General features: G+C 51.4%; 1 protein-coding gene and 1 pseudogene across 1 annotated transcript in view; one reads left to right on the top strand and one right to left on the bottom strand.

The window, feature by feature from the left end:
• bms1 (BMS1 ribosome biogenesis factor) overlaps positions 1-21,082 on the bottom strand; it is a 76,538-nt gene extending 55,456 nt beyond the window's left edge. The window contains exons 1-4 of the mRNA XM_070865931.1: positions 20,903-21,082; positions 6,137-6,327; positions 4,941-5,020; positions 2,796-2,984 (exon numbers count right to left, since the gene is read on the bottom strand). Of these exons, the coding sequence (XP_070722032.1) occupies positions 2,796-2,984; positions 4,941-5,020; positions 6,137-6,327; positions 20,903-21,075 (633 nt within the window). The 5' untranslated portion in view covers positions 21,076-21,082. The remainder of the gene's footprint in view (positions 1-2,795; positions 2,985-4,940; positions 5,021-6,136; positions 6,328-20,902) is intronic.
• Positions 8,461-11,850, top strand: LOC139235151 (large ribosomal subunit protein eL8 pseudogene; annotated as a pseudogene).
• Positions 21,083-23,665: the final 2,583 nt, after the last annotated feature.

Here is a 23,665-nt window from a genome sequence, read left to right as displayed (position 1 = left end):
TCTAAACACTCGGGCTTTTCACCAACAATGCAAAGCTCACCTGCTGGGCTGACATAACACCACTGAGTGGCATAAGCACATTTTGCATAATGCGAACTGTTGGGTGAGGGGCTCTTGCACTGAAAAGTAAATGGTGCAATGCTTGTGGGATTTTATCTTTTACGCTCAGTCCCAGATTGTCTCGATAAACAATTCTCTCCCTCCCTCAAACATCAGAAATAATGCAGAGGTTTGGTGAGAAAGGCCAGGTCCAGGGACTCTACCTGCCCACCGCTAGTTACACAACTTACTGATGTAAAGGGCGGTGGGGGCACCAATCGTGGTCTTCAAAAGGGAATTGGGTAAGTACCGAAAGGAAATTGTTTTTGCCGGGCTACGGGGGAAGGGCGGGGGAGTGGGGCTGGCTGAAGTGCTCGTGCAGAGAGCCGGCACGGGCTCGATGGGCCAAATGTTCTCCCTCCCGTGCTGTAACCGTTCTGTGATTTGCAGAAAGAGCCAGACAGACTTGTAATTATTTTTTATCAAAACAGTGAGTTTACTTGCGAGTCCGGACTCGCTGCAGAACACCTGAAGCTCGAAGAGTTCAAGTAACTTTTAAGGAATTGGACCATGGATTTCTGCCTTTAGCATCTCTTTTTTTTTAAATTTAGTGTCTACATCACAGAAACAGGCCATTCGGCCCAATGCTCCACACAAGCCTCCTTCCACTCCGATTACCTCTTCCTACCCTGTCCCCATATCTCTCTATTCCCTTCTCCCATGTGTGCCGTCAAGCCTTCCTTAAATGCATCAATGTTTCAACCACTCCAAGGTGTCAGCTGTGGCTCAGTGGGCAGCACTCTCGTCTTGGAGTCAGAGGCTGTGGGCTCAAGTCCCACTCCAGAGACTTGAGCACATTATCCAGGCTGATACTTCAGTGCAGTGCTGCACAGTCGAGGGTGCTGTCTTTCAGATGAGACGTTAATCTGAGGCCCCGCCTGAATGTAAAAGATCCCACGGCATTATGCAAAGAGCAGCAGGCAAGTTTTCACTGGTGCCCCGGCCAATATTTATCCCTCAACCAACATCACTAAAACAGATTATCTGGTCATCAATATAAGATAGTCACTAATAAATCCAATAGGGAATTCAGGTGAAACTTCTTTACTCAGAGTGGTGAGAATGTGGAACTCGGAACAGGGAATGGTTGAGGCGAATAGTATCGATGCATTTACAGGGAAGCTAGACAAACACGAGGGAGAAAGGAATAGAAGATTACGCTGACAGGGTGGGAGGAGGCTCGTGTGGAGCATAAACAGGCGAGCTGAGCCAAACATCCATTCTATCTAACTCTCTCATTGCTGTTTGTGGGAGCTTGCTGTGCGCAAATTGGCTGCTGCGCTTCCTACATTACACCAGTGGTTACACTTCAAAAGTGCTTCATTGGCTGAGATACGCATTGGGACATCCTGAGGTTGTGAAAGGCGCTATATAAATGCAAGTTCTTTAATGTGTCAGCAAGTTCCACTCTCATCGGTGTATGTAAGAATCCTCAATCCTCACTATTTTACTAACACAAATGGAATCGAACATAAGCTCCCCAGTGGCTCAGTGGGTTAATGCATTATCCAATAGGTGACTAAACTCTATAGACCAGAAGGACCCAAGTTTGTTCCCAATTTGCACCGAGTCAGCTGACCTTATTTGAGATGGTTAGGTTTTTGGGCACTAAGGGAATCAGGGGATAGGGACATAGGGCGGGAAAGTGGAGTTGAGGTAGAAGATCAGTCATGATTTCATTGAATGGCGGAGCAGGCTCGAGGGCCCGAATGGTCTACTCCTGCTCCTATTTCTAATGGGGCCAAAGCGGAGGTGCACAAATTAGCCTGGGCACCCGTGAGCTACAGTGGAGGGATGGAAAGTCCGCACAGGTTCCTGCTCCTAACTGCGATAGTGACCTGTGCTCGACAGCCTTTGTAGTGATGGCATCCAAAGTCAGTTAGTCTGCCAAAGCTCACTGGGCTCAAGCTCAGGGAGGAGCCCGTTTGGCCCAAGTATTGGAGATTGTCAGTATCCGGGGAACCACTGCCCAACCTTCAGTATAGGACGAAACTGGAAAAATCCCCAATCACTGCAACAAACAAAATGAGTTTGTGGACGAAAACTTCCACCAATCAAAGCCCCGCCCCCAGTGCTCCGACAGACAACGGGAAGTAAAAGGGGAGACACTAGCACCAGAGCAAATTCACCCTCGATTTTACTTCCAGATACTTCCCAATAAACTCAGCCAATAATACTCATGGGTGCCAAGGCTGCCTCCTTCACCACTACTGTCCACATAGCAGCAAGTTCCAATTCCAGGCAGCTCCAATCCATTGCTCCCACTTTCCAAAAGCCTCAAATTCTGATGGCAGAGACATAGGATTTTATCGAGACAAGCCACCCTCCACTACATTGCCCAGGTGCCCTTCAAGTGTGTGCCTGGACAGTGACAGTCAGTGGACTATTCAACTAGGGAGCTATCACAGCAAAGCTTGATTCTGTCCTCAACCCAAAGCGAAACACATCCAGTGGGGGCACTCGGCAGCGAGCACGAGTTGGGATGGCACCCCGATTGATTGCCACCCCCCTTCCCAAATCGGGCCAATGCCACCAGGACAAGTTGAACGATTGAATTGATCGCAGCCGTGGCTGAGATTAGCAAATCCAGCACCGAGCGTGGGTCAGTCTTGGGCCCTTCCTGATGGGCCAGTACCACATTATAGGGTGCATTCACTGCCGAGGGTTCCATCACCTCCCTGATCCCCGGCTCATACCTGGTAGACCTCGGTCCAGAACCGGTGCTTCAGCCGTTTCTTGGTCTTCCTCAGCTGCTTGTTGTTTTTGAAGGTGTCCAGGTGGGTGAGGACCCCCATGATTTTGGGAAAACCATGAACTTGACAGATGTTCAGAAACTCGAATGTCTCCATCTCAAAGCCAAAGCTGGCATCAGTCAGCATTAGAACCTGAAGGAGAGAGACTCGCTCAGTCCACAGTGGCTGCACACACAACGTACCGGCAAAAGCCTATCGTTCCATCCTCGGTGCGGCTCATTGATGTGAGGCCACAAAAATAAATATTTCACCAACTGTTATATTTTCATGAATTTGTGCTCATTGCGGCAAGGATTCACAATAACTTTTCAAAACCACTAGCGTCCATTCCAATACTCACATCACACATCAGTTACAGCGAGGGTTTGATACAAGCTACTTCCCTCCAGACTCTCCCAGCCTCGGACAGCATCCCACCGTACCACCACTACAGTGCTATTGTCCACATCCATACCCTGCCTTGGCCCATCTCAAAGTACACAAACCGCTGCAGACTTGTCTTTCATAAGAACATAAGAAATAGGAGCAGGAGTCGGCCAAACGGCCCTTCGAGCCTGCTCCGCCATTCAATACAATCATGGCTGATCCGATCATGGACTCAGCTCCACTTCCCTGCCCGCTCCCCATACCTCTTTACTCCCTTATCAGTTAAGAAACTGTCTATCTCTGTCTTAAAGTTATTCAATGACCCAGCTTCCTGAGGCAGCGAATTCCACAGATTTACAACTCTCAGAGAAGAAATTCCTCCTCATCTCTGTTTTAAATGGGCGGCCCCTTATTCTAAGATTATGCCCCCTAGTTCGTCTCCCCTCTCAATTGAAACATCCTCTCTGCATCCACCTTGTCAAGCCCCCCCATAATCTTATACGTTTCGATAAGATCACCTCTCATTCTTCTGAATTCCAATGAGTAGAGGCCTAACCTCCTCAACCTTTCCTCATAAGTCAACCTCCTCATCTCCGGAATCAACCTAGTGAACTTTCTCTGAACTGCCTCCAAATCAAGTATATCCTCTCGTAAATATGGAAACCAAAACTGCACGCAGTATTCCAGGTGTGGCCTCACCAATACCCTGTATAATTGTAGCAAGACTTCCCTGCTTTTATACTCCATCCCCTTTGCAATAAAGGCTGTCCTGATCACTTGCTGTACCTGCATACTAGCCTTTTGTTTCACATGCACAAGACACCCAGGTCCCACTGTACTGCAGCACTTTGCAATCTTTCTCCATTTAAATAATAACTTGCTCTTCGATTTTTTTCTGCCAAAGTACATAACATCACACTTTCCAACATTATAAGCCATCTGCCAAATTTTTCCCACTCACTTAGCCTGTCAATGTCCTTTTGCATTATTATCCTCATTACCCTTCCAGCCGGCAGAGTTTCATATCAGCTACGCCACATTTAAAACCTGGCTCCCAAAGGTAGAAAGGGCAGCATGCTAACCCACTGTACCACTCAATCCCTTCAGTAGTTTATAATTATCCTTTACTTAAGAAAATAAGCAAGACAGGCTCAAGTGAAATCCTACCTTACACCCTCCGTAAACTTAAGCTCATCCAAAACTCTGCTGCCTGTATTCTAACTCGCACCCAGTCTCCTTCACCCATCACCCCTGTGATCTCTGACCTACACTGGCTCCCAGTCCAGCAACGCTTCTAATTTAAAATTCTCATCCTCCATGGCCTCGCCCCTCCCTATCACTGTCCTCCGAGATCTCTGCGCTCCTCCAATTCTGACTCCTTGCCCATCTCCGATTTTCATCACACCACCATTGGGGACCGTGCCTTCAACCATCTAGGGCCTGAACTCTGGAATTCCCTCCCTAAACCTCTCCGTCTCGCTCTGCTCCATTAAGGCGTATCTCTTTGACCCAGCCCTTCTGATATCCCTTCATGTGGCTCGGTGACAGATTGTGTTCGAGAACGCTCCTCCGAAGGGCCCTGGGATGTTTTACGACGTTAAAGGAGGTATTTCTATACAAATTATTGCCTATGTCATTTGGCAGCAGCATCTGCCAAGCAATGCTTTCACAAAACACAAACAATTCAACAAAAAGTTAACAAAAATGCAAGTGTTTCCTCACCAGATCGGCCACTTTGGCCAAGTCGATCATCGAGTTCATGTCGTTCCCACATTCAATGATGGATAGACGCCGCTTTTTGCCTGTTGGAAACCAAAGCATGTGATTACTGACCAAAACGGTGAAGATTCTGCAAAGGAAGACCATCAAGGTGATGGAAATAAATCCAGATTCCACATGGAGAGGCGAAGGAAGATAAATCGCATGTTTCGACAGTGTGTTTTGGAATCATTTTAAAAAACAAAATGGATTGACAATACGGGTACAGGGTCTGATGGACTGTTTCACCTCTGGAACCCAGGACGAAGGTGTCCCGTCTGCTGGCTGCAATGGTCTCAATTGAAATATGTCTCAATCCAGCTCCTAGAAATACATCCAAGTTGCAGCACAGAAACAGACCATTTGGCCCGAGCAGTCCCAGTCGGCCTTTAACCCCCCCCCCCACCCCCCACACGAGCAAATAGTCCGAATCACATTCCCCGCCCCGTTCCACAATCCCATCACTCCAGGCTGAATGCTGACCATTTCTGGGAGTGAATTCCAGCGCCTCACGACTCCCTCACTGCGTGAACCTTCTCCTGCCCTCTGCTTAAACCTCTGATGTTTAATCTTCGATTTATGGCCCCTCGTTCTAGACCCTCAACTCCTTGGAGCAGTCTGCTGCCATCTACTCTAATCCATCCTTTTATAATGATAAACCTCTATCATTTCCCCTTCCCTAATCTGCGTTGATCGAACAAAAACAGCCGCAAATTTCCAGGTCTTTCCTCATACAGGCAGTACCTGTAATGTATGCTTCTCCTTCATAGGCAGTTCCCCGGAGTCAGGGTTGATGTGCTTCCACACTAACATGAGTTCTAAGGTGACTGATGAGACCAATGCGGGCCAGGTCCTGAACTTCATTTTAAAGGGTGGAAGATGCCTGTGCGTGAATTCTTTTAACTTGTGGTGGCCGTTGCACACCAGCTGCCACAGGGGCTTGACAGAACGAGGTCTTGGTCCAGCGGCAAGAGGATCTAAGATGATTGGAGACTCTCCCATCTCTCCCCAGGATTCAACAGGTGCTCCCTTATCTATTCCATCAGAGTTTCTTTTGCATTGAAGGTATTATATCCATAAAATTGTTCTGTAAACTCTACCTGGATCACTCAGTATCTTCAAATCACTTCTTTAAGTAATACTTACATTTATCAACTTACCTGCAATTATAGTGACTGGACCCCTGATATCGGTTAGTTTTTGCTTGGTGAAGTTTCGAATAAGGCACCGAATCAAAGTACTCTTTCCCACTTGCGGAGGTCCAACCACAACGATGACAATAGGTGGGGGCTCCAATGGTGTCCGGTCAACCGTGGGAATATGGTGCTTTTTAGTTTTCAAGTCCTGGGCCCTGTTTACGATAGTATTAAATCAAATTATTAACAGTAATCTCACAGGGTTCCTCTTCCCAATCTACAGCTTCTGATAGGAACAGTAGGAGGCCATTTACCACCGAGTCTGTTCCACCATGGCTGACCTGAATCTCAACTCCACCTTCCTGCCTTGGTTCTGTAACCCTTGCCGAACAACAATCTTATCAACACAAGAGCAAAATACCGTGGATGCTGGAAATCTGAAATAAAAACAGAAATACTCAGCAGGTCAGGCAGCATCTGTGAAGAGAGAAACAGAGTTAACGTTTCAGGTCGATGACCCTTCGTCAGAACTGCCTTAGCAGCTTCTTAGGGGAAGAGTTCCAGATTCCCACTATCCTGTGTGTGAAGCAGTGCCTTCTGACATCACCCCTGAACGGCCTGGCTCTAATTTTAAGGTTCTGCCCCTTGTTCTGGACTCCCCCAACAGAGGGAATAGTTTCTCTCGATCTCCCCTATCAAATCCTTTAATCATCTTAAACACCTCAATCAGTTCACCCCTTAACCCTCGGTACTTGGGGAATACAGGCCCAGTCTGTGCAACCTGTCACCATAACTTAACCCTTTCAGCCCCGGTATAATTCTGGTGACCCTGCGCTGTTCCCCCTCCGAGGCCGATATATTCTCCCTGAGGGGTGGGGCCCAGGACTGGACGCAGTGTCCGGGGGTCTGACCCGAGCTCTATCCAGCTGTAACATAACTTCCACACTTTGCATTCCAGCCCCCGAGATAAAGGCCCACATTCCGTTAGCCTCTTTAATGGTTTGTTGTACCTGCCCACTAGCTTCTACTGATTTCTGTACATGGGCCCCTAAATCTCTCGGCCCCTCAACAGTCCCTCGCTTCTCACCGTCTGGAAAATACTCTGATCCATCTTTCTCGGGTTTAAAGTGGCCGACCTCACACTTCCCCACATTGAACATGTGCCACTTAACTTGGCCGTCAGCAAGTTTAGATATTCGGCTCTCTTCCTTCATCCAAGTCAATTATAAATATAGTGAAAAGCTGAGGCCCCTGGGGGACACTAGACACATCCGGTCAATGAGTAAATATCCCCACTCTATGCCTCCGCCCTCCTAACCAATTCCCTGCCCATGTCAAAAGGTTGCCTCCAATTTCCATGCACTTTCATTTTTCTCTTGTGTAGAACCTTATCGAATGCTTTCTGGAAGTGTACATAAATAAGAGAATTATAGAATAGTACAGCACAGGAGGCCGCCATTCAGAGAGCAAGCCAGTTAGTCCCAGTTCCTCACTCTTTCTCCTTCAAGTATTTATCCAATTCCCTTTTGAAGGCTGCTATTGAATCTGTATCCACCGCCCTATCCAAATCCTAACCTCTCATTGTGTAAATACGTTTTTCCTCATGTCGCCTCTGGTTCTTTTGCCGATCGCCTTAAATCTGTGCCCTCTGGTTACCAACCCTTCCGCCATTGGGAACACTTTCTCTTTATTTACTCTAAACCAGTCATGATTTTAAACACCGCGATCAAATCTCCTCTTAGCCTTCTCTGCTCCAAGGACAACAACCCCAGCTTCTCCAGTCTATCCACGTAACTGAAGTCCCTCATCCCTAGGACCATTCTGGTCAATCTCTCGGACCCCAGCCATTCCCTTCTATTTCCACTTCTTTCTCCCCCTTTTCCTTTTCTCTCTATCGCTCCCTGACCGCTCTCCCCATCGTCATGCCGTCTTTTCTCTCTCCTCCCTCGGATACTCTGCCTCCCAAATCCCTACCCCAAACCTTCATTTCTCTTCGACCTTCCAACTCTCCTGCCGCCGTCTCAGGCTTGACTCCCTCCTAAACAAGCCTGCAGCTTCCCGCTGGGCCTCTCTTGGCATCCTCCTCACGAGTAGCAACCCCGACTGTCCCATCCTACTCTCACCAAACTTGCCGCCCAGCGCGCCCACTGAGGGGCTAACCTTGCCAATCTCCCCGTCCCACTTACCCTCACCCTGCCCCCCCCGCCCCCCCCAGCACTGACCCTGTGGACGCTGGCAGTGAGGCAGCCATCACCGATCCTCTCTGCATCTCCCTCCAGAACATCCGTTCACTTGCGATCAAGGCCCTTGCCACCCTCGAGCTCACCGAGGAGGATGGTATCGACAGCATGGCTCTGACGGATATCTGGTTGAGGGGCGATGACACCTTGCCCTTGAATGAAGCCTCCCTGCCCGACTATACTGCCCACCACTTGCCCCGCCCAGACCGCCATGGTGATGGTGTGGCTCTCATCACCAAATCACACCTTGCTCTGTCCCCCTACTCCTCCAGCACTGTCTTCTCTTTGAGCATCTCACCCTATTCCACCCCTCATTTAAAACTCTCCTTCTCTCCCGCCCACCTAGGTACCATAAACATTTTATCACCGAGATATCCTCATTGCTTTCCTCCCTCAGCCTCTGCACCGAGCAACTTCTCATCCTCAGTGATTGCCACCTCCATCTCAACACACCATGCTCTCTCTCCTGAGTTCACTAAGCCCCTGTCCTCCCATAATCTCTCCCTCCATGTGAGCTCCCCAACCCATATTCACGGCCACCCCCTCGACCTTGCCACCTCTCGTGGCCTCGCTACTCCCATCGCGTCACTCGCAGATAAGGCCATCTCTGACCACTTCCTCGTATCGCTTCCCCCCCCCCCCCCCCTCCCATCTCCAACCCTACTTCCTTTTGCATCCGCTCCGGAAAAAATTCTCTCGCGACTTTCTTACAGCTGCACTATCATCTGCCAACTGTGCAGCCTGTGGCCCTCCATTCACCGCAACATTTCTGCAGCCACCCATCTGCTCAATTACACCCTCACCCTCACCTCCACCTTTGATGCCCGACTCCCTGTTAAAACCATTACTCTCTCTCACCCTGGCTGTTCCCCCTGGTACAGCCCCGATCTTCGATCCCTCAAGTTCAAGGGACGTAGACTTGAACGGATGTGGTGGATAACTGGTTTAGCCATTCACCGCCAGATCTGTCTGGACCACATAAAGCATCAACACTTGTCTGCCAAAACTGCTCACTATTCCAGGATCATTCTGGAATGCAAAGATAACCCCCGGCTTTAATTCTCTACTGCTAACCATCTCCTTAAACCCCTCTCCCCTGTCTCCACCACACTCACCAACAAGTGCGAGGAGCTCATGAAGTTCTTTGTCCCGAAGATTGAGACCATCTGATCAGCTGCCTCTGCCACTTCCCTTCCTTCCCCTAGCCCACCGGGCCAAACTTGCTGAGGTTTGCCCCTGCCCTGAACGCACATCTCTGGCCAGTTTCACTCTCATCTCCCCTCCTGACCTCCCCATGATCATCCTGTCCATGAGACCCACTTCCTGCTCCCTTGACCCTATTCCCACTAAACCGCTGACCACCCAACTTCCGTTTCTGGTTCCTGCTCGCCGACATTGTTAACGGTTCACTCTCCTCGGGTACTGTCCCCCTCTCCTTCAAACCTGCCGCTGTATTTAATCTAGTAAGTTCCTCCCCTTGATTTAGTTTTCAAGTGTCAGCTGTAGCTCAGTGGGCAGCACCCGCGCCTCAGTCAGAAGGTTGTGGGTTCAAGTCCCACTCCGGAGATTTGAGCACATAAATCTGTGCTGACACTCCAGTGCACTGTTGGAGGTGCCGTCGTTCGGATGGACGTTAAACGGCCTGCTCTCTCAGGTGGATGTAAAACATCCCATGGCACCATTTTGAAGAAGAGCAGGGGAGTTATCCCCAATGTCCCGGCCAGATTAATCCCTCAATCTGAAAACAGATGATCTGGTCATTATCATTTGGTGTGTGTGGGAGCTTGCTGTGAGCAAATTGGCTGCCGCGTTTCCGACATTACAACAGTGACTACAATTCAAGAAAAAGTCTTTCATTGGCTATAAAGCACTTTATGACGTCCAGAGGTTGTGAAAGGCGCTATAGAAATGGAAGTCTTTATTTTAGTTTTTTTATGGTATTTATTCTCATCCTCTACTGTGAAGACAGATATAAGGCAACTATTTAGCAAGTCTGTCATTTCCTGATTTTCAATCACAATGTCCCCCAATCTACAGGTTAATTACTGTACAGGGTTCCCTGCAGTGTTCCCTCGAAGCTGCGTGCGTGCGGTCCTGCAGTAATCTGCACGATCCAGTGCAGGCCGCTCACAGGCCTGCACATTGGAAATGCCGCGCATGCGCAGAAATTTAAAGGGACCACGCACCAAGTTCCTCTGTTCGAGAAGAGGCCCAAGAACATAAGAACATAAGAAATAGGAGCAGGAGTCGGCCATACGGTCCCTCGAGCCTGCTCCACCATTCATTAAGATCATGGCTGATCTGATCATGGACTCAGCTCCACTTCCCCGCCCGCTCCCCATAATCCCTTATCCCCTTATCGATTAAGAAACCGTCTGTTTCTGTCTTAAGTTTATTCAATGACCCAGCTTCCACAGCTCTCTGAGGCAGCGAATTCCACAGATTTACAACCCTCAGAAGAAATTCCTCCTCGTCTCTGTTGTAAATGGGCGGCCCCTTATTCGAAGATCGTGCCCTCTATTTGGAGTCTCCCCCATCAGTGGAAACATCCTCTCTGCATCCACCGTCAAGCCCCCTCATAATCTTATACGTTTCGATAAGATCACCTCTCATTCTTCTGAATTACAATGAGTAGAGGTCCAACCTACTCAACCTTTCCTCATCCCCCTCAACCCCGGAATCAACCAAGTGAACCTTCTCTGAACTGCCTCCAAAGCAAGTATACCCTTTTGTAAATATGGAAACCAAAACTGCACGCAGTATTCCAGGTGTGGCCTCACCAATACCCTGTATAGCTGTAGCAAGACTTCCCCGCTTTTATACTCCATCCCCTTTGGGATCGGTCAGGCTATCCAGCCAAAGAGGGACCTGACCAGGTTCGTGAAGTGGCCACAGTACGTCCGACTTCAGCGACAGAGGTCCATCGTGTACAAACGCCTGACGTTGCCCCCGACAGTCAACCAGTTCACCCCGGCTTTGGACAGGCAGACTGCCACCCAGCTCTTCAAACTGGCCCACAAGTACAGGCCCGAGACCAAGTAGGAGAAGAAGCATAGGCCACTGGCCTGAGCCGAACAGAAGGCAGCCGGGAACGGAGATGCTCCGACAAAGAGGCCTGCGTTCACTGAGCAGATGTGTACACGGTCACCACGCTGGTGGAGAGCAAGGAAGCTCGGCTGGTGGTCATCGGGCACGATGTCGATCCCATTGAGCCGGTCATGCTCCTGCCTGCTCTCTTGCCGTAAGATAGGGGTTTCTTACTGCATCGTCAAAGATAAGGCCAGGCTCGGACGCCTGGTGCACAGGGAGACTGCCAGCTGCCTCGCCCCCGAGGACAAGCGAGCGATCGCCAAGCTGATCGAGGCAGCGCGGACAAACTGCAACGAGCGATTCAATGAGATCCGTCGTCACTGGGGCAGTGGGATTCTGGGCCCCAAGTCGGTAGCTCGGATTGTGAAGCTGGAGAACACCAAGGAGCTGGTGACCAAACTGGGCTAAATCCCGAATACAGCCCGTAGTACATAAAAAATAAACAGGCCACGCAAAAACACAGCTTCCGGGGAACATTGCTGCAAGCCTCAATCTACAGGTCAATCACTGTGGCCCCGCCCCCAATCTACAGGCCAATCACTGTGGCCCCGCCCCCAATCTACAGGCCAATCACTGTCGAACGCCCCCAATCTACAGGCCGATCACTGTAGCCCCACCCCCAATCTACATGTCAATCACTGTGGCCTCTCCCCCAATCTACAGGTCAATCACTAAGGGAACCTCCCCCAATCTACAGGTCAATCACTAAGGGCCCCCCCCAATCTACAAGTCAATCACTATAAGAGCCCCGCTTCCAATCTACAGGTCAATCACGGTGGCCCCTCCCCCAATCTACTGGTCAATCACTGAAGCCCCCCCCAATCTACAGGTCAATCACCAAGAGCCCTGCCCCCCAAACTACAGGTCACTGTGGCCCCGCCCCCAATCTACAGGTCAATTACTGTAAGGGCACCCCGCCCCCTAATCTACAGGTCACTGTGGCCCCGCCCCCAATCTACAGGTCAATTACTGTAAGGGCACCCCGCCCCCAATCTACAGGTCAATTACTGTGGCCCTGCCCCCAATCTACAGGTCAATCCCTGTAAGGGCCCCTCCCCAATCTACAGATCAATCACTAAGGGCCCCTCCCCCAATCTACAGGTCAATCACTGTGGCCCCTTCCCCAATCTACAGGCCAATCCCTGTCAGGGCCCCTCCCCCAATCTACTAGTCAATCACTAAGGCCCCCACCCCCCTCCCAATTTACAGGTCAATCAACGAAGCCCCCCCCAATCTACAGGTCAATCACAAAGTGCCCCGCCCCCCCAGTCTACAGGTCACTGTGGCCCCTCCCCCAATCTACAGGTCAATTACTGTAAGGGCACCCCGCCCCCAATCTACAGGTCAATTACTGTAGCCCCTCCCCCAATCTGCAGGTCAATCACGAAGGTCCCCATCCCCAATCTACAGGTCAATCCCTGTAAGGGCCCCTCCCCCAATTTACAGGTCAATCACTGTGGCCCCACCCCTAATCTACAGGTCACCATGGCCCCGCCCCCAATCTACAGGTCAATCACTAAGGGCCCCTCCACCCAATCTACAGGTCAATCACTAAGTGTCCCACCCCCAATCTACAGGTCAATCACTAAGGGCCCTTTCCCCAATCCTTAGGTCAATCACTGCAAGGCCCCACCCCCCAATCTACAGATCACCGTGGCCCCACCCCCAATCTCCAGGTCAATAACTGTAAGGGCCCCGACCCCAATCTACAGGCCAATCACTATGGCCCCGCCCCCAATCTACAGGCCAATCACTGTGGCCCCACCCCCAATTTACAGGCCAATCACTGTGGCCCCACCCCCAATCTACAGGCCAATCACTGTCGAACGCCCCCAATTTACAGGCCGATCACTGTGGCCCCACCCCCAATCTACAGGCCAATCACTGTCGAACGCCCCCAATCTACAGGCCGATCACTGTGGCCCCACCCCCAATCTACAGGCCAATCACTGTCGAACGCCCCCAATCTACAGGTCAATCACTGTGGCCCCTCTCCCCCCAATCTACAGGCCAATCACTAAGGCCCTGCCTCCAATCTACAGGTCAATCCCTGTATTTGTCCCTCCCCCAATCTACAGGTCAATCACTGTGGCCCCGCCCCCAATCTACAGGCCAATCACTAAGACCCTGCCTCCAATCTACAGGTCAATCACTGTGGCCCCGACCCAATCTACAGGTCAATCACTGTGGCCAAGCCCCCAATCTACAGGACAATCACTAAGGCCCTGCCTCCAATCTACAGGTCAATCCCTGTAAGGGTCCCTCCCCCAATCTACAGGTCAATCACTGTGGCCCCGCCCCAATCTACAGGTCAATCACTGTGGCCACGCCCCCAATCTACAGGTCAATCACTGTGGCCCCGCCCCTAATCGACAGGTCAATCACTGCATGGCCCCTCCCCCAATCTACAGGTCACTGTGGTCCCGCCCCCAATCTACAGGTCTATCACTGAAGGGCCCCGCCCCCAATCTACAGGTCAATCACCAACGGCCCCGCCCCAATCTACTGTTCAATCACTGTGGTCCCTCCCCCAATCTACAGGTCAATCACTAAGGGCTCTTCCCCCCAATCTACAGGTCAATCACTGCATGGCCCCTCCCCCCAATCTACAGTTCACTGTGGCCCTGCCCCCAATCTACAGGTCAATTACTGTAAGGGCCCTGCCCCCAATCTACAGGTCAATTATTATGACCCCACCCCCAATCTGCAGGTCAATCACTAAGGGCCCCTCCACCAACCTACAGGTCAATCACTAAGGGCCCCTCCACCAACCTACAGGTCAATCACTAAGGACCCCGCCACCAATCTACAGGTCAATCACTAAGGACCCCGCCCCTGATCTACAGGTCAATCACTAAGTGCCCCACCCCCGATCTACAGGTCAATCACTAAGTGCCCCGCCCCCAATCCACAGGTCATATGGAGCGTAAACACCAACATGGACTGATTGGGTCGAACCACCTGATTCAACGTTATAATTTTATATCTTCCATTTATCGAATAAATAAGGAGAAATGGTTTCCAGCGGCAGAAGAGCTGGTAACCAGAGGACACAGATTGAAGGTAATTGGCAACAGAGCCAGAGGTGAGATGAGATGAGGAGATTATTTTCTTTATAAAACGCAGGAGTTGTGATCGGGAACGTGCTGCCCTGTAAGGGAGATGGAAGCAGCTTGCAAAAGACAATTGGATACATAGTTGGAGGGGAGAAATTTGCAGAGCTGCAGGGAAAGAGGAGTGGGAACAATTGGATCGCTCTTTCAAAGAGGCAACACGAGCACAATGGGCCAAGTGGCCTCCTTCTGTGTTGGAAGATTCTATGATTCGAAGAAGTTTGTCAGTGTTTGCATCCCTTTCCTCCCCCCCACCCCACCATGTCTCTCACTCTTTCAGTTCTTGGAGTCAGAAGTTTGTGGGTTCAGTCCCCACTCCAGACCTTGAGCACATAATCTGGGCTAACACGTCAGAGCAGCATTGACGGAGTGTCAGAGATGCCATCTTTCACAGGAGACATGCAAGAGTGACACCATCTGCTTCTTCAGGTGGATTCAGAGCAGAAGGAAATTCTCGTGTCTTGGCCAATAGTCACTTAGCACAGCGACAGCGGATAAAAGGAAAACAATAAAAGCAACAACAGCAAAACAGCTAAAGTGACGTCACAACCAGGGAAGGAGCCGACTGTAACAGCAGCGCATGTATCAGGGGCAGCAGAGGCCCGAGAGCTGCGAGAGTGGGACAAAAAATCCCCCCAAGATAGTGATAGGGGAGCAGACAGGTGTTTCTGCGGCCGCTTCCCTGGTGCCAGGGTCAAGGATGTCACTGAACGGCTGCAGGACATTCTGGGGGGAGGGGGTGACCAGCCAGAGGTCATTGGTCCATATCGGTACCAGTGACATGGGCAGAAAGAGGGATGAGGTCCTGCAGGCAGATTTTATGGAGCTAGGAAAGAGATTAAAAAGCAGGATCTCAAAAGGTAGTAATCTCCGGATTAATCCAGATGCCACGTGTTAGTGATTACAGAAATAGGAGGATAGAGCAGATGAATGCGTGGCTGGAGAGATGGTGCAGGCGGGAGGACTTTAGATTCCTGAGGCATTGGGACCGTTTCTGGGGGAGGTGGGACCTGTACAGACCGGACGGGTTGCACGTCAACAGAACCGGACCAGTATCCTCGCAGGAGAGTTTACTAGTGCTGTTGGGGAGGGTTTAAACTAGCTTGGCAGAGGGATGGGAACTGGAGAATAGATTCAGCCGGGAGAGAAGCAAAGCTGGTATTGGAAAGCAGAAAAGTAGAAAGTGAATTTGGAAGACAGAGGAAGCAAGGGCTGGAAAATAGACAACAAGGGAGTTTAGCAGTGCTAAATGGTATATACTTCAATGCAAGGAGTACAGGGAATAAGGCAGATGAGCTGAGAGCACAGATAGACACTTGGGAGTATGAATTATAACTATTACTGAGACATGGCTGAAAGAAGGGTAGGTATGGCAGCTCAACATTCCTGGTTACAGGGTTTTCAGACGGGATAGTGGGGGTAAAAAAGGAGGGTGGGGTCGCAGTATTGATTAAATAAACAATCACAGCTGTGAGGAGGGATGATATGTTAGAGGGGTCATCAACTGAGGCCATATGGGTTGAACTGAAGAACAAAAAGGGGCGATCACACTGCTGGGAGTGTACTATAGACCCCCAAACAGTCAGAGGGAGAGAGAAGAATAAATATGTTAGCAGTAATAGTCGGGGATTTCAACAACCCTAATATTATCTGTGATAGAATTAGTGTGAAAGGTATAGAGGGAGCAGAATTCCTAAAATCCATTCAAGAGAACTTTATTAACCAGTATGTAACAAGCCCAACAAGGGAGGGGGGTGGTTCTGGACTTAGTTTTAGGGAATGAAGCTGGGCAGGTGGAAGGGGTATTAGTGGAAGAGCATTTTGGTGCTAGTGATCATAATTCAGTTAGATTTAGGGAATTGTGTAAAAGGACAAAGATAGACCAGGAATAAAGTTCTCAATTGGGGAATAGCTAATTTTATTAAGCTGAGATATGATTTAGTCAAAGTGGACTGGAAACAGCTACTGGGAGGTAAATCAGTGTCAGAGCAGTGGGAGGCATTCAAGGAGGAAATAGTGAGAGTTCAGCGCAAGTTAAATCTAGTGCCCCTTGGATGTCAAGGGGCATACAGGATAGGATAATGAAAAAGGGAGACTTATGACAGATACCAAGGGCTCAATACTACAGAAACTCAAATATAGAAAGTGCAGGGGTGCAATTAAAAAGGAAATTAGGAAATCAAAGAGAAGGCAAGTAAAATCAAGGAAAACCCAAAGATATTTTATCAATACATTAAGGGGCCTATTAGAGACCATAAGTGTAATATGTGTGTGGAGGCGGGAGACGTGGGTATGGTTCTTAATGAAAACTTTGCGTCTGTTTTCACAAAAGAGAGGGGCGCTGCAGACATCTGTGGCTGGGAAAATGTTGGAGTCCATCATTAATGAAGCAGTAGGACATTTGGAAAAGCAAAATTCGGTCAGGTAGCGTCAGCATGGATTTATGAAGGGGAAGTCATGTTTAAGACAAATTTGCTAGAATTCTGAGAATGTAACTCACAGGGTGGATAAAAGGGAACCAGTGGATGTGGTGTATTTGGACTTCCAGAAGGCGCCACTTTGACAAGGTGCCACATAAAAGGTTACTGCACAAAATAAAAGTTCACGGGGTTGGGGGTAATATATTAGCATGGATAGAGGATTGGCTAACGAACAGAAAACAGAGTCGGGATAAATGGTTAATTCTCTGGTTGGCAATCAGTAACTCGTGGGGTGCCACAGGGGTCAGTGCTGGGACCCCAACTATTTACAATCTATATTAACGACTTGGAGGAAGGGACCGAGTGTAACGTAGCTAAGTTTGCTGACGATACAAAGGTGGGAGGAAAAGCAATGTGTGAGGAGGACACAAAAAATCTGCAAAAGGACATTGACAGGCCAAGTGAGTGGGCAAAAATTTGGCAGATGGAGTATAATGTTGGAAAGTGTGAGGTCATGCACTTTGGCAGAAAAAAAATCAAAGAGCAGGTTATTATTTAAATGGAGAAAGATTGCAAACTGCTGCAGTACAGCAGGACCTGGGGGGTACTTGTGCATGAAACATAAAAGGATAGTATGCAGGAACAGCAAGTGATCTGAAAGGCAAATGGAATCTTGGCCTTTATTGCAAAGGGGATGGAGTATAAAAGCAGGGAAGTCTTGCTACAGTTGTACAGGGTATTGGTGAGGCCACACCTAGAATACTGCTTACAGTTTTGATTTCCATATTTATGAAAGGATATACTTGATGTGGAGGCAGTTCAGAGAAGGTTCACTTGGTTGATTCCGGAGATGAAAGGGTTGACTTATGAGGAAAGATTGAGTAGTTGGGCCTCTACTCATTAGAATTCAGAAGAATGAGAGGTGATCTTATCGAAACATACAAGATTATGAGGGGGCTTGACAAGGTGGATGCAGAGAGAATGTTTCCACTGATGGGCGAGACTAGAAATAGAGGGCAAAATCTTAGAATAAGGGGCCGCCCATTTAAAACTGAGATGAGGAGAAATTTCTTCTCTGAGCGTTGTGGATGTGGAATTCACTGCCTTAGAGCTGTGGAAGCTGGAACATTGAATAAATTTAAGACAGAAATAGACAATTTCTTAAACGATAAGGGAATAAGGGGTTATGGGGAGCGGGCAGGGAAGTGGAGTCACAAACATTAGCGTCCTCGTCCAGGCTAACATCCCCAGCATTGAAGCACTGACCACACTTGATCAGCTCCGCTGGGCAGGCCGCATAGTTCATATGCCAGACACGAGACTCCCAAAGCAAGCGCTCTACTCGGAACTCGTCCACGGCAAACGAGCCAAAGGTAGGCAGAGGAAACGTTACAAGGACACCCTCAAAGCCTCCCTGATAAAGTGCGACATCCCCACTGACACCTGGGAGTCCTTCGCCATAGACTGTCCTAAGTGGAGGAAGTGTATTCGGGGGGGCGCTGAGCACCTCGAGTCTCATCGCCGAGGGCATGCAGAAATCAAGCACAGGCAGCGGAAGGTGCGTGCGGCAAACCAGACTCCCTGCCCACCCTTTCCCACCTGTGACAGAGACTGTGGTTCTCGTATTGGACTGTTCAGCCACCTAAGAACTCATGCTAAGAGTGGAAGCAAGTCTTCCTCGATTCCGAGGGACTGCCTATGATGATGATGGACCAGAATCCATGATCAGATCAGCCACGATCATATTGAATGGCGGAGCAGGCTCGAGGGGCCGTATGGCCTACTCGTGCTCCGATTCTTATGTTCTTATTGTTATCAGGGAGGTGGAGTATGAAATATTGGATGAAATAAACATAGTGAGAGAGGAGGTATTAAGGGTTTAGCATCTTTGAAAGTGGATAAATCCCCATGCTCGGATGAAATGTATCCTTGGCTGTTAAGAGATGCAAGAGAGGAAATAGCAGAGGCTCTGACCATTTTCCAATCCGCTCTGGCTACAGGCGTGGTGCCAAAGGACTGCTAACATGGTACCTTTGCTTAAAAAGGGAGAAATTACAGGCCAGTCAGCCTAACCTCAGTGGTGGGAAAATTACTGGAAACAATTCTGAGGGACAGAATAAATCTTAATTTAGAAAGACATGGATTAATCAAGGACAGTCAGCATGGATTTGTTAAAGGAAGGTCATGTCTGAATAATTTGATTGAATTTTCTGAGGAGGTAACCAGGAGGGTTGATGAGGGCAGTGCGTATGATGTAGTGTATATGGATTTTAGCAAGGCTTTGATAAGGTTCCACATGGCAGACTGGACACGAAAGTAAAAGCCCAGGGTAAAGTGACAAATTGGATCCAAAATTGGCTCAGAGGCAGGAAGCAACGGGGAAATAATTGATGGATGTTTTTGCGACTGGAGGGCTGTTTCCAGTGGGGTTCCGCAGGGCTCAGTGCTGGGTCCCTTGCTTTTTGTGGTATATACATATCATTGATTTGGACTTGAATGTAAGGGGTATGATTAAGAAGTTTGCAGATGATACTAAAATTGGCTGTGTGATTGATAATGAAGAAGAAAGCTGTAGACTACAGGAAGCTATCAATGGACTGGTCAGGTGGGCAGAACAGTGGCAAATGGAATTCAATCTGGAAAGGTGAGGGGTAATGCATTTGGGGAGGGCTAAGAAGGCAAGGGAATACACATTAAATGGTAGGACAATGAGAAGTGTAGAGGAACTTTGGAATGCATGTCCACAGATCCCTGAAGGTAGCAGGCCAGATAGATAAGGTGGTTAAGAAGGCATACGGAATACTTGCCTTTATTAGCCGAGGCATAGAATACAAGAGCAGGGAGGTTATGTTTGAACTGTATAAAATACTAGTTAGGCCACAGTTAGAGTATTGCGTGCAGTTCTGGTCACATTACAGGAAAGATGTGATTGCACTGGAGAGGGTAGAGGAGATTTATGAGGATGTTGCCTGGACTGGAGAATTTTAGCTGTGAGGAAAGATTGGTTCGACTGGGTTTGTTTTCTTTGGAACAGAGGAGGCTGAGGGGAGATCTTATTGAGGTGTATAAAATTATGAGGGGCCTGGATAGAGTGCATAGGAAGGACCTATTTTCCCAAGCAGAGGGGTCAATAACGAAGGGCATAGATTTAAAGTAATTGGTAGGAGGTTTAGAGGGGATTTGAGGAGAAATGTTTTCACCCAGGTGGGGATCTGGAGATTTAAAAAGTACTTGGATGTGCTCCTGAAGTGTCGTAACCAAACAGGGCTATGGACCAAGAGCTGGAAAGTGGGATTAGGCTGGGTAGCTCTTGATCAGCAGCAAGGACACGATGGGCTGAAATGGACCCCTTCCATGCTGTAAATGTTTCTGATTCTATGATTCAGCTCTCAACCGTCAAAACAGATTCTAATTGGTTATTGGTGTTATTGGGATCCTGCTGTGAGCACATTGGCTGCCATCTTTGTCAATAAAAGTGACTTTACTTCAAAGGTAATTGGCGATGATGGGCTTCAAGCCGCGTGGAGGATGTGGAAGGTGCTATATAAATGCTAGCCTCTCTCTTTTTCCTCCCTTCTGCTTGTCTGCGTTTTTGTGCTTCCCTTTCGGTTCGGAGGTAGTGTTGTGTGGTGCGGCAGGGAACTGTGAAGGCCTGCAGTCCAGCAGCTGCTTCCCAACCCCCCCACCAGTCCCCACTGCTTGTACACACTCACCCTGCTCCGACTGCATTCCCTGCTTTCAGCCTCCCACCTTAGCACATTGGCACAATTAGCAATGATCCGCTATCGATCTGTGTGCCTGCGCTGCCGAGCCTCCATCCCTCCCCAGCAGGGAAAGCCCCGAGACCCACTACCCCACCAGCAGACCCGAGACCCCCTACCCCCCCCCACTCACTCACTCCCCCAGTCTGGGTGGTGGTGCGCTGACCTGTGGAAGGTTTTGGCCATGCGGACCGCGGACTGGACGGTGAAGGCCTTGGGATTTCTCTGCCGCGGATCCTCCTCACCCCCCAGGCCAAGGCTCTTGAGACGCCGCTGCTTCTTGCGCTGGGCCTTGGGCCCGCTGTGCCGCTGCCGATGCTGCTTCTTCACCTCCTCCATCGTGCCCCTGTCCCTGCAACACAAACACACAGCTGCCGCTCACACCGCATCAGTCGCTCCCCGACCCCCGCCATGTACCTGGCTCCTCACTGCAGTCCACAGGGACGGTGCCCCACACCACCCCCCACCCCCCGCGTCTCTCTCTCTCTCTCTCTCTCTTCCTCTTACCCCACCCCCGCCGCGTCTCCCTCTCTCTCTTCCTCTTTCCCACGTCTCTCTCTCTTCCTTCCTTCCTGCCCCCCCCACCCGGCTCCCTCCCTCCCTCTCTTCCCCCCCCCCCCCCCCGTCTCCCTCTCTCCCTCTTTCCCCCCCCTCTCTTCCACCACCCCCCCCCCTTCCACCCCCATCTCCCTCCCTCCCTCTCTTTCCTCCCCCCCCCCCCCGTCTCCCTCCCTCCCTCTCTTCCCCCCCCCCGTCTCCCTCCCTCCCTCTCTTTCCCCCCCCGTCGCCCTCCCTCCCCTCTTCTCTCCCCCCCCCTCCCCCGTCTCCCTCCCTCCCTCTTTCCCCACCCCCCCCCGTCTCCCTTCCTCTTTCCCCTCCATCTCTTGCCCCCCATCTCCCTCTCTTCCCCCCCCCCCCCGTCTCCCTCCCTCTCTTCCCCACCCCCGCTCCCCCCCTCTTCCCCCCCACTCGTCTCCCTCCCTCTCTTCCCACCGTCTCCCTCCCCCCTCTCTTCCCCCCCCCCCCCCGTCTCCATCCCTCCCTCTCTTCCCCCCCCCCCCCCCGTCTCCCTCACTCCCCGCCCTTCCCTCCCTCCCTCTCTCCCCCCCCCCGCTCCATCCCTCCCTCTCTTTCCCCCCCCCCCCGTCTCCCTCACTCCCTCTCTTCCCCCCCCCCTCACTCCCTCTCTTCCCCTCTTCCCCCCCCCTCACTCCCTCTCTCCGTCTCCCTCACTCCCTCCCCCCCCCGTCTCCCTCACTCCCTCTTCCCCCCCCGTCTCCCTCACTCCCTCTCTTTCCCTCCCCCCGTCTCCCTCACTCCCTCCCTCTCTCTCTTCCCCCCCCCCCTCCGTCTCTCTCACTCCCTCTCTTTCCCTCCCCCCCCCCCCCGTCTCCCTCACTCCCTCTCTTCTCTCCCCCCCCCCGTCTCCCTCTCTTCTCCCCCCCACCCCCGTCTCCCTCTCTTTCTCCCCACCACCCCCGTCTCCCTCTCTTTCTCCCCCACACCCGTCGCCCTCTCTTTCTCCCCCACCCCTCGTCTCCCTCCCTCCCTCTCTTTCTCCCCGCGCCCCCTGCCCGTCTCCCTCCCTCCCTCTCTCTCTCTCTTTCTGTCCTCCCCTCACCCCGTCTCCCTCCCTCCCTCTCTTTCTCTCTCCCCCACCCCCGTCTCCCTCTCTTTCTTCCCCCCCCCCCACCCCCGTCTCCCTCCCTCCCTTTCTCCCCCCCCGTCTCCCTCCCTCTCTTCCTGTCCCCCCCGTCTCCCTCCCTCGCTTACCTTCCCCCCGTCTCCCCCCCCCCTCCCCTCCCCCCGTCTCCCTCCCTCCCTTTCTTTCCCGCCACCCCCCTCCCCCTCTGTCCCCCCCTCCCCCTCCCCCCTTCTCCCCCTCTCTCTCCCCCCCTCCCCTCCCTCTCTCCCTCCCTCCCTCTTTCTCTACACCCCTCCCCTCCTTCTCATTCTCCTCACCCCCCCTCCCTCCCTCTTGCCCCCCCCTCCCTCCTTCTCTTTCTCTCCTCCTCCCCTCCTTCTCTCCCCCTCCCCTCCTTCTCTCCCCCTCCCCTCCTTCTCTCCCCCTCCCCTCCTTCTCTTCTCCTCACCCTCCCTCTTTCCCCTCCCCTCCTTCTCTTTCTCCTCACCCCCCCTCCCTCCCTCTCTTCCTTCCCTCCCTTCCCCCCGCCCTCTCTCTTCCCCCCCCTCCCTCCCTCTCTTTCCCCCATCCCCCTCTCCTTCCCCCACCCTCTCTCCCCCTCTCTCTCTCCCCCCCCTCCCCTCTCTCTCCCCCTCTCTCCTTTTCTCCCCCCGCTCTCTTCTTCTCCTCCCCCTCTTTCTCTACCCATCCCTTCTTCTCTTTCTCCTCACCCCCCCCCTCCCTCCCTCTCTTCCCCCCCCTCCCCCTCTCCCCTCCTTCTCTTCCCCTCCCCTCCTTCTCTTTCTCCTCACCCCCCCTCCCTCCCCCTCCCTCCCTCCCTTTCTCCCCCCTACCCCCCCTCCCCCTTCTCCCCTTACCCCCCTTTCTTTCTCCCCCCTACCCCCCTCTCTTTCTCTCCCCTCCCTCCCTTTCTCTCTCCCCCCTCCCTCTTTCTCACTCCCTCCCCCCCCCTCTCTTTCTCTCCCCCTCCCTCCCTTTCTCTCTCCCCCCTCCCTCTCTCTCCCCCCCTCCCTCCCTTTCTCTCTCCCCCCCTCCCTTTCTCTCTCCCCCCTCCCTCTCTCTCTCTCTCTCTCCCCTCCCCCCCCTTTCTCTCCCCCTCCCCTTCTCTCACCCTCCCTCTCCTCTCGCTCTCTCTCTCTCTCTCTCTCTCTCTCCCCTCCCTCCCCCTCCCCTCCCTTTCCCCCTTTCTCCCCCCTCCCTCCCTCTTTCTCCTTCCCCCCTCTCTCTCTCTCCCCCCCCTCTCCTCTCTCTCCCCCCCCCCCCTCTCTCTCTCCCCCCCCCTCT

Source organism: Pristiophorus japonicus, chromosome 22 (genome assembly GCF_044704955.1).
Source record: "Pristiophorus japonicus isolate sPriJap1 chromosome 22, sPriJap1.hap1, whole genome shotgun sequence".
NCBI classification, from domain to species: Eukaryota; Metazoa; Chordata; class Chondrichthyes; family Pristiophoridae; genus Pristiophorus; species Pristiophorus japonicus.
This window is presented reverse-complemented; position numbering and strand designations above follow the sequence as displayed.